The sequence below is a fragment of the Gavialis gangeticus genome, unplaced genomic scaffold (assembly GCF_001723915.1).
Source record: "Gavialis gangeticus isolate Ggan-Ray unplaced genomic scaffold, GavGan_comp1, whole genome shotgun sequence".
Lineage (NCBI taxonomy): Eukaryota > Metazoa > Chordata > Crocodylia > Gavialidae > Gavialis > Gavialis gangeticus.
In genome coordinates this window covers 36,799,544-36,815,452 of record NW_017728992.1, presented here as the reverse complement: position 1 = coordinate 36,815,452, position 15,909 = coordinate 36,799,544, and the positions used below count along the sequence as shown (strand labels likewise).

The window sequence follows — 15,909 nt, the reverse complement described above, 5'->3', positions numbered from 1 at the left end:
TCACAGTTCCAATATTTAAGTGTAGCTGCCTTAAGTTACCCAAGGTCTATATCTGGACAAGTAAATACCAGCTTGATGTACCTCAGTGCCCACCCAATACCCAAATACAGAAGTGGGCATCCTAGTAGTATTGTACCCACATTCAGACACAGCACATGCATGCTACACACAGGCAGATCAATTACCTATTGACTTCACAAACAGAAGATCTGAGCAAATTAAATACTGCATTTACTTGACTATAAGACAGGGTTGCCCCCCCTTCCCCTCCCCCCAACATTAGCATGGGAGAACAAGCTCTTTGTCTTATATTTGCATACATGGAAACTTAATTAAATGCATTGCTTGTCATTAAACTTCTGCCAAAATCAGAATGTGTTCAGTAATGGAAACCAACTAGGAAGTTGATTAAATGCAGCCATCACTGAGTGTGACTATATAATACATGGGAACCTTCCAAAAGGGTAGGTTAGTGCAGCCCATCTGAACAAGATGCATGGTAAGGCACATTGTGCGCAGTTCCTCTTAACACTGAATCTTTTTCAAGTAATATTAAGCTTCTACACTAAATACCATTTTGACTTCCTTTTTACTTTAAGCAGCACCTTTCTTCCCCATTTCCAGTAAATCCTATTCCTTTACTAGCCTTAAATGTCTGGCAAAGATCACCAAGTGGGACCCCAAACAGTTCACCCAAAATCCCTCTGCCACCTCATCTCTCACTCTGTCACATAGGATTAGTGTGACCCCACTGTCTATGACATGGAGCTAGATGAAGTTGCCCAGTACCGCCTCTGCATATATTTTTTAGAGGATTCAGGAATCATGACACCCAATACCAGTTATAATTGAGGGGGAGGGGGGCAATTAGCACATGGATCCTTTGTGTGTGGGATCTGGAGTACGCATAGTGAGCAGTGCATACCTGTGGAGTTCCCAAGGCTTGGAATGCTGTTGACTTTTCTGCAGCCCAGTCCAATCTTGAGTTTTTTGGCTATGGACTAATATCATGCATAGTTTGTACTATATATAAGTAGCTACAAAAGTGCTTTTTAAAAGTGTGTTTATGGAGTACCTGTCCTAAAACTTGCAGCAGTTAAAAAAACCCATCAATTCTGGATGTACTAAATAACTACAGGCATATTTATTTCAAAGTCAGTATTTTCAGATTTGTCCCTCACTTCCATTAGCTCAGGGAGGGCAGGGTCTGACAGTAAGAGAGGGGAAGGAGCCACAGGTGGAAGGTATATGGTACCATTGATAATGATAAAAATCATAAGAATGATAATGGTACCACTGCTATATTTCATGAAGATAATATTTTATTCAAAAAAGAAAACTGGATAACTGCTAAACAAAAAATGGCACAAGATCTTCTACCCAAACTAGTATCCTTCAAGTTTACTAGATATTATATAATGAATTTCTGAAGATCCCTGCAATTTTTACTGCAAAGACAGAAAAAATAACAACATATCCTAGGAAGGAAGGGTAAACTTTACGTGGCAGTGTTACAGATATATTTCAAGTAGCATTCTTGACATGGAAATACCATTGGGATGTAGAGCTCTCATTGCCTAGCTACCAATTCAATTTTTATCTCCAAATCAGGAATGTTTGTTAATACTATCCATCAAATAGTGCTCGATAATATATTTGAAATGGACAGATGATCTCAAAACAGTTCTTGCTGGGCTGCTGGAACTTTAGCTTCCAAGCCGGTAAAATATTTCATTAACATTAAATCAGCTTCAAAGAGGGGGGAAATATATCAGGTTGAGTTCCAGGGTTTTTGTTTATTTGTTTGCTTTTAGATGGTGTTCATGCAAAATAACCCTAGTTTCATTCTGAGGGTAAACAAGCCAAAAGCTTCAAAAAAAATCTTGAAAAAATGAAATGTTGCTATTACATTTTCTTTTTTTTCCCCATAGATTTATAGATTCTAGGGTTGGAAGGAACCTCAATGGGCTATCTAGTTTGACCCCTTGCCCCTGGCAGGCAAGAAAAGAGTCACCAAACCTGGGGTTATGTGAACCCAGCCAGGTGCCTGTCCAGTCTCCTTTTGAAGACCCTCAAGATGGGTCAAGTACCATATCCCTTGGAAGCCCATTCCAGATCCTGGCAACCCTGACCGCAAAGAACTTTTCTCTAATGTCCACTCTAAACCTACTCTCCAGTAGCTTATGGCCATTGTTCCTTGTTGTTTCAGGGGGTGCCCTGGTAAACAGATCATCACTTACTTCATGTTGCTCTCCCCTTATGAATCTGTACGCCTCCATAAGGTACCCTTTCAGCCTTCTCTTGGAGAGATTGAAGAAGTTAAGGACCCTTAGCCTTTCCTCATAGGGCCTTCCCTGCAGGCCTCCAATCAGATGAGTGGCTCTTCTTTGGACCCTCTTCAGGTTGTCCACATCCCACATGAACTGCGGCATCCAGAACTGAACACAGTACTCCAGCTGCGGCCTGAGCAGTGCCACATAGAGAGGGAGAATCACCTCCCTGGACCTGTTTGTGAAAGACCTAAGGATGCACAACAAGGTGCGATTGGCTCTGCTGACTACTTCGTCACATTGATGACTCATGTTCATCCTGAAGTCAACAGTGACTCCAAGATCTCTTTCTGCCTCAGTGGTGCTAGAAGGTCGCCCCCCAGCCTATAGTTATGATGGCAGTTCTTTCTCCCTAGATGCAGCACCCTGCACTTGCCCTTATTGAATTGCATCCTGTTGCTCTCTGCCCACTTCCTCAACCTGTCTAGGTCAGCCTGGATCTGGTTCCTCCTCTCCAGGATGTTAGCTTCACCCCATATTTTTGTGTCATCCATGATTCTGGACAGGGTGCTTCCCACCCCTTCCTCCAGATCCCTGATGAAGATGTTGAACAGCACTGGCCCCAGAACTGAGCCCTGAGGGATTCCACTGCACACATCTTTCCAGGTTGACACCAACCCATCCACCACCACTCTCTGAGTGTGACCCTTGAGCCAGTTTGCTACCCAGTCTACCGTATAATCATCCAAGGCAGATCTCCTAAGTTTATTTATAAGGATGGTATGGGATACCATGTCAAAGGCCTTCTTGAAGTCCAGATAAATAACATCCACCTCAATTCCTGCATCTAAACATTTGGGGCCTTGTCATAAAAAGAAACTAGGTTAGTCAGGCAGGACATGCCTGCTATAAACCCATGTTGGTTACCCCTCTACATTACATTACCCGTCACATTAGCCAGCGGGCTCTCACAGACGTGTTCCTTGATAATTTTTTCTAGGATTTTCCCAGGGATAGAGGTAAGGCTGGCTGGTCTATAGTTCCCTGTATCCTCCTTCCTCCCCTTCTTAAAGATTGGGGCAACATTGGCCCTCTTCCAATCCTCTGGGGCCTGACCCGAGCACCATGAGTGCTCATATATCGTTGCCAGAGGTTCAGCTATGACACTCGCTAATTCCTTCATTACCCATGGGTGGAGTCCCTCCAGTCCCAGTGATTTGAACACGTCCAGTCCCTCCAGGTGTCTTTTTACTGTATCAGCAATGACCGTTGGTTGGCTGATGTTCCCCTTGTTGGTGTCCATGATGTTTATTGAGGGTTTGTCTAGATTCTTATTTAAGAAGACAGAGGCAAAAAACTCATTGAAGAGCTCTGCCTTGTCCCTGCTATCCATCACTAAGCCCCCCTGCCCATCCTGTAGGGGTCCCATGCTACCCTGTACCCTCTTTTTGCTTCCCACGTACCTAAAAAAGGACTTTTTAGTGTCCTTAATCCCTGCTGCTAGCCTGAGTTCTAGAGTTGCCTTGGCCTTCCTGACTGACTCCTTGCAGGTGTAGGCCAAAGAAGATTACTCCTCCTTCCTAGCTACCTCCTGCTTCCACTTGCTTGGTTAGTCAAAACATTTCACTCAAAAACTTCAATACTTTTGTTTAAAATAAATATTTTATTTTATGCTAGCATGTATGATATAAAATATTTTTTAAAAAGCACTCAAAAAATTACATTCCAACAAAGTTGAATGGAATCGATTCTCTAAAAACATTCCATTTACAAGTTATTTTCAAAATAATATTTTGCCAAAACAGATATATTTCCACAGAAACTTTATTTCAGTGCCATTTACCAACAAAAAGTGTCCATCAGAAGATTTTCAATCAATCCTAAAATAACTATGATTACAGCCAAGACAAACTAAAATCTGAAATGAGGCAAACTGTTAGGGTTGTAATAAAAAATATATATATTGTAGATTTTCCTGCAAACTTTTTGTTGTGCTTTGTAGATTTTAACATGATTTTAAAAAAGAAAAACTTCAAGGAAATTATGATATGGCTTAGTTTTCTGTGGAGGCCTAATATACGCAATCCAAGAACCTTTGGTACAAAATATGTCCAGGCTTTCCCAATCTCTCCTATTTCTGCAACTGGATTTGAAATCTAAGAGGCTTGTTGCACCTTATGCTGTAATCCAAACAAATATTAATCAGCTTAGTGTTGTTCACCTTAGTGGAGCAGTCGGACGTTGTGGCAAAAAAAATCTCTGATTGTCTTTCAGCTTCACAGCTGGGATTTGCTACCAGGCACTTGATGAGCCGGGGCAGGAGTAGGAGCTAGGGGCCGGACTGGCTTGCTTCTCTTGTAAAGCAGAGTGAGCATCACAGGCTTGAAATGCCCAGCAGCTGTTGTGCCTCCCACCGCTGCCCAGACTGCTTGGCTGCATGACCTCTGAGGGGCCCAATCCTTTTTTTCTCCAGAGCCCTGCCCTCTTCCCCCCTCCCCACCTCCAGATAACCAAACACCACCTGAACTCCAAAAAAGATCAGAGCTCAGGCAGTGCCTATCCAGGTGGCAGCCCAGCCAACAACAGCATGAGCAAGGGTGAGCTCCAGAGAAAAAAAATGATTGGGCCCTTAGGATTCAGACACATGACCCGGTGGGGCTGGGCAGCTCAGCATGGAGGAACTCAGTGGGCATTTATACACATGCCTATTACTTCTTGGATACACCAAATATATGCTGTTCTGCACTGGAGCTGACACACTGCACTTCACTGTTTGCAGTTGTATAAGCAGTGAAATGCACATCAACGTGGAGAAAATGGAGGCAGTGAGCACCTCTGAGTTGTTTTAGTTCAAAGGTACACTGCCACCATTTTCTTTGTTCTGACACACATTTCACCGCTTAGACAAGTGCAAGTATCACAGCACCGGGCACTTTTCAAAGCACCCAATGCTGACGCACTTCCACATGTCAAAGTGACTATTGGTTGCAGTTCAGCAGCCTAAGGCTGGTTCCTGTTGACCCTGCGCTCTGCTGGGTTGTGCAGAGTCCAGCCTCCATCTCCTCCTGCCTGGTTTGCCCAGCAAAAGCGATGGTTGACAGACAGCTGAAGCCCCTGAACTTCCCCATAGGAGCTAGATGGCTCTGGGCATGGAACGTGGGCTTGGTGCTGTCTCAGCTGGGACTGCACAGAGCAGGTGGAGAGGTTACACAACTCACACATGCCTCCAAAGCCCAGCAGGTGTGAAAAATCCTGTTCCTGAACCACCCCTGAGTGAGCCAGGTGGGGGGGAGGGCAGGTGAAAACTTAACCCTGAACAGCCCGGAGAAGCATGGAGTCAGTGGGAACAGATCTTGGGTTGCTGTACTGCAGCCACTGAGTTTCATCCTGCGCCAGCCACATGGCCCTACTGGGTCATGTGTCTGGGTTCTGGGGGCAGAGGCACTAGGCAGGGGATGAACTGCAGGGTTGGGTACAGTTTCAGCCATGGATCAGTGGGAGAGGTGAGCACCAGCTTGCCACCCCATGCAAGCACCACAGCCTGAGCCTGGCCTGGGCATTCAGAACAGCGAGCCAGTCCAGGTGGCACTGCTGGGTGCTCCAGGTCTGTAGCACTGGCTGTGGTGGGAGCAGAAGGGCAGAGGCACTCTGCCAAGCCCTGCTGCACCCCAGCTTCCCCACTCTAGCTCCTCAGGAGGGGCCACTGTATCTTGGGTGGAGGACTTTAACTTTGGCAGAATAGCTGTGGAGAGTGGTTACACCTAAATGGAAAAAGAGCAAAATTAGGCAGACTAGAGATAATCATGCCTTGGAGTGGCAAAACTTTAAAATGTATTTAATAAGTGCTTTAAACCACTGAAAAGGTATTAACATGCAGCCAATCCAGGGATTAAGAGCTCCAGAAGCCACCTAAAATGACTGTGTAACAAAACCCTAACAGGAATGAGTTATGCGGAGTACCTAAAAAATGCTAAATTAATCCTAGTCCTATTTTTTTTTATTTCCTGTAGCCTGTACCACATCTTGTCTGCTAAGAAGGATTCACTAATGGGATGGAAAGACATTAAAGAATAGTTAGGTGCTCCAAATGACTCCATCCCAAATAAACATTGAATCAATGACCATGGAAACTATTATATAATAGTTATATATATATATGCACACACACATATATATAGGCTTCAACAGATCTATCATATATATAATATCAATATTTTCTGAAGTGGGAATATTTCACTGTTTCTGAAATGAAATATGTTCCTGTTGAGCACAGAAGCCTTATTAGCTTAAAAACTGGGATTCTAGTATGCCATTATCCTGTATCATGCTGCTTTTGAGGGGAAGCTCTGCTCTGGGATTCCCTATCTTGACAGCTACTTACTCTGAAGCCTACCAGATAAGCTACTGTGTGAGACAGTGATTCTCAAACAGGGTGCCATAGCTCCCTAAGTGCCATGCAATATTAGCACTGTTAGGCATGCAAACCTACACATGATTTACAAGATATGATAGATTTCCAGTAGGAATCCATAGAATCAAAAATATTATGACCTGTTATGTTCTTTGTTGCCAATGTAACTGCTCTATTATTTTTCTGTAGTCAAGAAATAAGTGAAAGCAAAGTTCTGCTTTTTTTTTTAGGTGTGATTTGAGTCCATAAATGTTCAAAAACAGTGGTGTAAGGAAAATGTGGGATCCAGATCTCCACCAGCTTCCAAATCCTTACTTCTTTAGCAGGATTCTGGGTCAGATTCCCAGGAAGAAAGGAGTTTGGAGATCAGGGATCACCCCAAGCTACTTACAGATGGATTTAAAAAGAGTAGGAGGCAGACAGGAAGTCATGAAGCCAGGTAGCTTTCCACTAGAACATTTTGCTTCTGGCAGATCAGCATCTTGCAAAAGAAAACTGACGAGTGAAATCTCCAGCCAGCTCTATTTATTTAAATTAAGTGACAACATTTATTCAACACTAAATATATTACAAAGTTTGATGGATAAAACATTGATTGGGCTAGCTGTCTCATTTTTGCAGCTTCACTAATTTTGTATTTGAAAATTATTTTACAAGTGGTGATCTATCTTTGAAAGACCTCATGAAATAAATGAATTTCAAGAAGAAAAGTGAATGAGAAAGAGTCTTATGGAAAGCATGAAGTCAAATCCAAAGCCCAGTGAAGTCAATAGGCACTTTTGTATTGATTTTACAGGGAGCTGGATAGGGCCTAAGAAAATGGAGAGCTTTCTAGGGTAAGTAGTGGTATATGAAAGGGTATGAAAATGAGAGAAGGGATTCTTTAATTCATAATCTACTTTGTAGTTTTATACATACTAATTTAAAATTACAGCCTTTCACTGAAGATGTAGGTGAAGAAAAAGGAGGGTATCAGCTACAACTTGTACTTTGCAATTAAAAGTGCTATGCATATCTGAACAGCTACTGTTATTAGTTTCATTTAAAACACTGAAAAGCTACAAGACAAGATAAGCATTGTTTTAACCTGAGTACTGTATTTACTCAAATACAAGAGGAATTCCTTCCCCTCTCTCCCCCACCTCCCACACTGAAACAGCACAGGAGAAACATCTCCTCATTTTATATTTGCATACAAGGAAACCTCATTAAATTAGGATGAACGATTATCCCATTTTCCCTGGGACAGTCCCAGATTTTGGAGGTGGATCTCAGACACAGGCTGCAGATTAAAATGAGTGTCCTGCATGCTGGGTGTAGTATGGCAAGGAAAGGAAGCAGCATGGTGCCCTGGGAAAGAGGCCAGGCAGGCTGCCTGTTGGAGCATGCCTCTCCATCTCCATCTCCATCTCCATCTCCATCTCCATCTCCATCTCCATCTCCATCTCCATCTCCATCAATCCCTACAGTGAGCACCTGACTTGGAAGAAAGGAAAGAAGAGAGAAGTAGGGGAAAGAGCAGGCAATGTGCCCATTGTGGTCAGTCCCGCTCAGCGCTGACTCTTTTGCAAGTCATGGTGAACCTGTACACTGAATACATTTTGACTTCCTCTTCACTGCCACAGTTGAGCTTCACCTTTCTTTCCCATTTCCAATGAATCCTGTTCCTTCATCAGCCTTAAATGTCTGGCAAACGTCACCATACACGACCCCAAACAGTTCACCCAGAATCCCTCTCTCAGCCTGTCACATAGAATTGGTATGACCCTGCCCTCCAAGAGGTGAAGCCTTACCAGGAGAAACACTGTTGACTCTGCTGGGGTCCAGCCTAATCGTGTGTCTTTTTGCTTTGGACTAATATCATGTATAGTGCATGCTATATTTAAGTAGGTTCAAAACTACTGTTTAAAATGTGATTATAGAGTTACCTGCACTAAAACTTGCAGCAGTTTCAAAAAGGATAAAATGCATCAATTCTGGAAGAACTAAGTTTCTGGGTACCTGTACCTGGGTACCTGTACTTTTATGCAAATTACTATAGATATGTTTATTTCAAAGTCAGTGTTTTCATATTTGCTCCTCACTTTCATGTGCTCAGGGAGAGCAGGGTCTGGCAGTAAGGATGGGAGGAAGAAGCTGCATTGGGAAGAAGTTAGGGAAGAGCAGGGACCTGACCCCAGTTAAATAGTCACAGCTGTAACAGTGGAATGGGGACAAATTCTAGCCAAATAATTTGATTCTATACTTGGAAAAGTATATCAAGTTTATAAATTTTCCATATATAGAATCTAATTCTTTGGGGGGTGTTTTATATTCAGGGTTATCTTACATTTGAAAAAATACAGCAATATAAGAGTGATTAAAAACAGTGTGCTTATTAGGCACATGTTAAAAAGATGATAAAAATGCTTAAACTGGACCTAGTCTCTTCAAATGAAGAGTATATGCATATAAAACCTTCATATCTTTGGATTTCAGTTGAAACTTTTATATGTGGCCCTAAGCTGATTGATTCTGTCCAGCCACACTAAAGATTTCAATGAGCTAATAAATTCTGTAAGCAACACTTAAAGCATTGTGGTAGAGTAATAAGGAGTAAGTAATGTGGACACCAGGGGTGGGCACTGATTCAGCAGGGGTGTCAGAACGATAGCCCCCAAGAAGCTGGCCCCAGACTCAGCAACCAGGCAGAAAAGGTGCAGAGAGCCACCCTATGGCAGAAGTAGATAGAAAGCTGACCCCAGCAGCAGTGGGCTTCCAAGCTATACCTCACATCAGCAGCACCATGGTCAGGTTAGAAACCCCAGCACTTGTCCCCCTCCACCATCCCTGCTCAGAACAATACCATTCCCCTCCTCCCATCCCTGCTCAGGACTAAAAATGACAAGTTACACCTCTGCAGCATCTTAACATACCAGTACATTATTTGTACTTGCTCCATAGAAAATATATATGACTCATATAATATATTATAAAGAAAGAACACCAAACGTATATTAAGTATAATTTGCCTTGAGTCAATGGGTATGCTTATGTAATCATCTATCCTGTTTGATTTATTTATATAAGATGCCCAGTCCTGTTGCAAACACATCAATTATATGGTTATTAACACCTGGCACAATGGGTGGAAAGCTGGGCCTAATGGTGCTGATGACTAAATTTTAGTCGATTTTAATGGGAACACAGTTGACTTGTGTTTCCTATAAACCTTAGACACTTTTACAGCTTTCTGATATCAAAGCTTGCTGCAATCAAGGGCTTAAATCCTTGAATAGACCTGATACAGGATTCATAGCACTGTCATCTCAGTTGTCCTGTGATATCTAAGCACACATGCTTTGGACCTAGTTATGAAATTGGCAAGATGAGAAAACTATGCTACTAAGAAAGTTTTTGTTTGTTTTTTTTTTACCAAATTCAACATAGTGATCTTTGTATCAATAAGTCCATCTTTAGGGTAAGATGCTGATATACCTCATTTTGGCATGCAAAGTCTCAGCTGTTCAAAGTGTTAAGAAGGGGGAGACAAGATGTAGAGACAGAAACTATGAGAGCAGAAGTGGAAGCATGAACCTTATACTGAGGGGAAAAAAACATGAATTGCTGACACAAGATCATGACAAATAGCTTTGCTGGTGGTTATAATTATTTTTCCTGTTGCTGTTACACCATGAAATAAGTCCAAATAATTTTTTTTCAGAAGACAAGAGATTGCTTCTGCCCAGTAAAAAGTGCCTCTAAGTTATCAAATCCTGGTCAGGTACCTGTAGGCTGTTACATAATCTGGGATGCTATGATAATATTTCTGATGATTATGCACAGATATCCGTAAAAGGGAAAAAGTATGCCCACATAAACTGTGATAATAAGAGCAAGAGCCCAAAGGAAAGAAAAAATGACAAATAACTGTAAGTAAAACAAAGTTAATAGCTTGCTGCTCCTGTTTCTCTTATCCACTTTTTCATAATTGTATAGTATGACAAACAATACAGTAATCATTAACTCACTGGGATATATTTTTGTAAAGTTGTGAAGAGATATAGCCATGTCCCTTAAATTTAACAAAAGAAAGCTGATGAAATCCATGCAATTCTTTCAAAGCTTAGCCCCTAGTGTTCTTGAAAATTGTTTCTGCTTTACTGGAGGAGATTGGGGGGAGTAAATCATTAATTGAAGTAGATGAACCTCAAGAAAAATTGGAAAAGAACTAGAAAACAAAGTTCTTAAGTTAGATCTTTACATATGATTTTGGGAAACTTAGAAAGCTCTAGTCCTTAACACTCATCTCATTGCCTTTATAAAGCAACTGGTTCAATTCGACATACAAAGACTAATTTTATCTCACAAAAAGGAACTTGAGAGTTTTACACCTCTCATCTCAATAAGGAAACTTATTTAGGTTTCTGGACAGGCTTTTGAAAGAAATATAATTTGTTATTACCATTTGGTTACTCTACATAGTATTTCATTATCTTTTATTTCGCCTTGTGTCCTTATACATTTGTTTACAGATATTTTGTGTGTGTGACTGAGTCTCAAAATCTGTAATTTTTTCAACAGTGAGACAGAAGATAACCACTGCTGACCCCAATTACAGTCAAGATTTGTACAGACTTATTCATGTGTGCTGAATGATTTGGTCTGTAATAACAATACATATATTTATAGAATTCTTCTTTTCTACCTCCCTGAAGCTACACACTGACCAAGATAAAGGAGATGGAAATTTAAAATACATATTAACAGGAGATGGGGCTGGCAGTCTATTCGTTATAGATGAAAATACAGGAGATATTCATGCTGCAAAGAAACTGGACCGGGAAGAAAAGTCCCTGTATGTGCTACGTGCCAAGGCTATTGACAGAAAGACTGGAAGACAAGTGGAGCCGGAATCTGAATTTATCATTAAAATCCATGATATCAATGACAATGAACCCAAATTTACAAAGGACATTTACACTGCCAGTGTTCCTGAAATGTCTGGAGTTGGTAGGTATAACTTATGCTTATGTAAAAGGGCCGGTGGGGGGCAGAGGGAGGTCCAATGGTAAAAATCACTCTTGATTATAAACAGTGGTTACTGTTTGACATATTTAAATAACAATACCAATTTCTGTGAATATCTGTTTAATAACTCCTGTTGGAAGGAATGTATTACTACTGACCAATTACTATTTTTACTTATTTATTTCACTGTAACCCATACCATAATCCTTTTTCCACAGCATGCATTACTATATAGCTGTTGTAATCCCATCACAGCCAAACAGGAATGCAGCATACACAGTGGTCTTATCTGTTAGCACCAGCCAGTTTTGCAACATCTGAGACTATCATTTTTATGTGCCCATTTGTATGGGCATGCCAAGAGTCCAATTCACTGGACGTTTTTTTGCAGCTATATAAACACAACTCCAAATAGTTAAGTAAACCAATCAATTATGTATTGATATAAGACTAGGTTCTTGTAAATAACTTTTGTTCAAATTCATATTCCCCTGAAAATTAAATTGGTATTTGTTTCTCTATTTTTTTTCCTAAATGCCAAATGACAACCCTAAAACAAAAAGACCACACAGTATACGAAAATATTATTCTAAATGTAATAAATACATTACAGTATTTACAATGACTGAAATGAAAAGTAAAAATGTAGACTGCTTTAGCAGTAGGGTGATAAATATAGTCTCAAGGAAAAAAAAATGTGAAATGTGATGTTTTAGTTATTACCCACCAGTTTGCAATTATAAGCATTCATCAGAAATTTCCATAATGACCTATAAGCCTTACAGTTACTTAGAGAGAGGTAATTAGCTGTGTTAGTCTAAAGTCCAACAGAGGGCAGGGCAGAGTGGCACCTTAAAGACTAACTCATTAAGAAGGGCATAAGTGTTTGTAGGCGATAGCCTATTTCTTCAGAAGCTATGGATCAGAATTAGAGGTGCATCGATACCATTGGTACAATATCAGATTGGTACCAATATAAAGGAAATTGTCTAGATTGGATATTGGCCCAATGGGGCCAATAATTCAGCCAATAAATGCCCATGCTCGGCATTTTTTGGCCGAAGTCATAAGGGGGGGGAGGGAAGGAACGTAGGGGTGCAGATCAATGCTTCCCTCAGTGAGCAGGGGGCAAGGGCAGGTGCTGCCCAGCTGGGATGAAGAAGCATAAGATGGAGCCGCGTCTTGGAGCTCCTACTACTGCCTGCACTGCAGGAGGAGGGCATGGTGGCAGACGTGTGACCCCAATCTTCATGGCACAGTGCAAGCTGCAGCTGTGAAGTGGAGCCAGAGCCTGCACTGCATGGGGCTCCTTTTGGTGGGGGCTGGGCTCAGAATGGGCTCAGGTGATGTTTGGAGGAGACTGCAGCTACACCCCGCCTCCACCCTAGTGCAGAGAAAAGTCATGGCTGTGCTGGGTGGTGGTACAGGGCTGGGAGTGGAACTGCAATGAAATTTGGGGTAGTTGCAGCCCCTCCTAGCATCACCAGAGACGCTCCAAGCCCAGGCCCCATGAGAAGAGCTCCACACAATGCTGGCTCCAGCTCCATCCCACAGCTGCAGACTGCCCCACACAGTGCAGATCTGTGGGCACATGCCTGCCCACCCTCCCAGGATGCAAGCAGTGGCAGGATCCACCCCCACCCCATGAGCTGCAGCTCCTTGCCATGCCCTCCCCCCACCGCAGCTGAGCAGCACCTGCCCCTGTTCCCTCCCTCACCGCAGGGGCTGTTGATCTACCCCCCAAACCCCTTTCATCCCCTCTCCCACAATGAACCAGCTGATGGCAGCTGTATTGGATGTTGGACTGATATTGCCCAATATGCCTCTTTAAATATTGGCTATTGGTATTAGCCTCCAAAAACTCTATTGGTGCACCCCTAATCAGAAAGCTATCAGGTCTTGAATGTGCTTCCCTGTCCTGCCTTATGTCATTTTCTTGAGTAGAGATAAAGCCTCTAACAGAGCTGGGGGGAGGGCTAAAATTCTAAGAGGTATAACCAACCAATTTTCAAGGGTCACTTACCAAGAGTTATTCTAATTATTTTCAGTATCAGCATTGCTGAGATTAACAGTAACTTACTAATCAGCATTTGCAACCAATTGGCATTAATGCAAATTTCAGCAAACTCAGTGCAGCCCTTGGCAACAACAGTAGATGCTTAAAAAGCACTAGATCTAACTGTAAACATGAAGAGGAAATTCCTGCAGTAGGAGATAAAGGGGCGGGGAGGAGAATATTTTTCTATGGAAAATGAAGAATACTTTTTTTTTTTCCAATTATGGAATCTATTTTGATAAGACTGTAATGGGAAGGGGATTGATAACAAACTTCATTAAAATCAGTCCAGGCTTATTAGAGGGGTTACAAAAATGTAAGAAAACAGAATGAAGTACTTTCATTGCACAGTGTAGCCTGTGGGGATCATAGAAAGTTAAGGTGGGTGAACAATGGTATTGCTGCCCTGCTGCCAGATCCATGGGGAGCCCCAGGCCTTGTATACTGCATCAGGTGCTTGAATCCAGAATACAGGGCCAGATAGGCTAGGGGAATTCTGGGCTTCTGAGGCCCAATCCCATCACATAAGAAGCAGGGGCAGGAGGAGAAGATGATCCCAGGCCCCAGTCTGGCCCATGGAACCACCCCCTGGCCCACATGATGTCTAGACACTAAGATGAAATTAACATAGAGTGGTTAATAGAGCTGTGAGGATGGCCTTGACAGAGCGAGCACTGGGGATTTTGCCAGAAAAATACTCAAGTAGTAGTTTCTATATTAAGGTAAAGTCAAACAAAATGCCTTAACTTCTCATTTAAAACTAAGTATGTTGATTCTTTGCTAATGTACTCTTTTTTGTAGACATTTGCATGAATGGGTGTTAAAGGGTGTTAGGTCAGGATTGTGGATTTACATATTCACTTGTACAAATTCAAAAAATTACACAAAGAGACCCCCTACATGTGTAGGTAAAGACACAATGGAACCTAAGGCATAATCCACACAATCACACTTCCTGCCATGCCACATGTGCATAGTAAGAAGCATGATTACAGGATTGCCATCATATCCAACTACGCCTTATTGCTGGTGCCTGATCCCAGACTGCCAGTCATAAGGCAAAGGCTATCCATGCAATTTAAAGCTAGATAGAAATTAGCTATAAAGTTATCACACATTTTTCAGCAATATCTTTATATTTGGATGCACCTGCTTATGGCAGCATGGGTAATTTGCAAGTTAGCCCATCTAAACTAAATGTAGCCAATTGCACAGTTAACTAGGTAATTGTATAATTGATATAATGTATAGATGGGGCCAAAGTATGAGAGAAACTAATTGGCCACAAGTATAAGTCCACCTCATTAAAGAGCAACAATCCTAGTATAACTAACACATGTAATGAAATTAACATCTCATTTGTCAATACTGGGGAAACCCAGTTTCTTGCACAGAAGGCAAAATACTTAATTACTTTTCTTGTGGCCAAATGGCAGAAGTATATTAGTGGTCTGACAATTTATAGCCTTTGGAATCTATTCCTATAGACAGAAAAGCAGATGTCATGAATGAAAAGGACTGATGGGAGCAGAAGGAATGAGCTTCCTTAAAATGGGGTGCAACTTACAGGTGGGTATGTGATGATCATGAAACTCATTCTATGCCTGCTATCATTAGTGTGAAGCTGATCTATCTATTGAGACATTAAGACAAAGCAAGTTGCTTTGGTTTAAGCCAATAAATACCAGATGGCTCACAAACCCAGAAGGGGAAGGGATGGTGGGGAGGAACAGTAAGAGAAATATACAAGATATACCAGATATTCAAATACATACATGCATGAAAACTGACTGTACAATTAGTCAATGGAGCAAAGCCCATCAGTATGGCTAGGTTCTTCCAGGGGAAAACTAAGTTAGAGTCACCAGTGCTTTACTGTATTTAAGGGAGAATTACTTCTTTGCATTCAATATAGATACGCAGAACAATTTTCTTGAACTAGCTTTTCCATTGAAAAGTGGATGTTTCAATCAATTTATGGTCCTTATGCATTTGTCTCACACTGAGTAGCTTATTTGGGTGGGACATTGGTATCAGTAGGTCAGGAAAAGTCATCCTGAAGACATATTTTGATTGGAGTGTATGCATGTTTGTAAGTCCTCTACAGTAGTTATCTTTGAAATGGTTCTAGTTCCAACTGGTGGGTGTAGAGTGAACAGGTG

The 15,909-nt window shown here is 41.7% G+C and overlaps 1 protein-coding gene across 1 annotated transcript in view; it reads left to right on the top strand.

Moving 5' to 3' along the window:
* The window catches only part of CDH9 (cadherin 9), a 154,349-nt gene that overhangs the window by 65,955 nt on the left and 72,485 nt on the right, over window positions 1-15,909 (top strand). Inside the window, exon 3 of the mRNA XM_019521512.1 lies at window positions 11,379-11,673. Within this exon, the coding sequence (XP_019377057.1) occupies window positions 11,379-11,673 (295 nt within the window). The remainder of the gene's footprint in view (window positions 1-11,378; window positions 11,674-15,909) is intronic.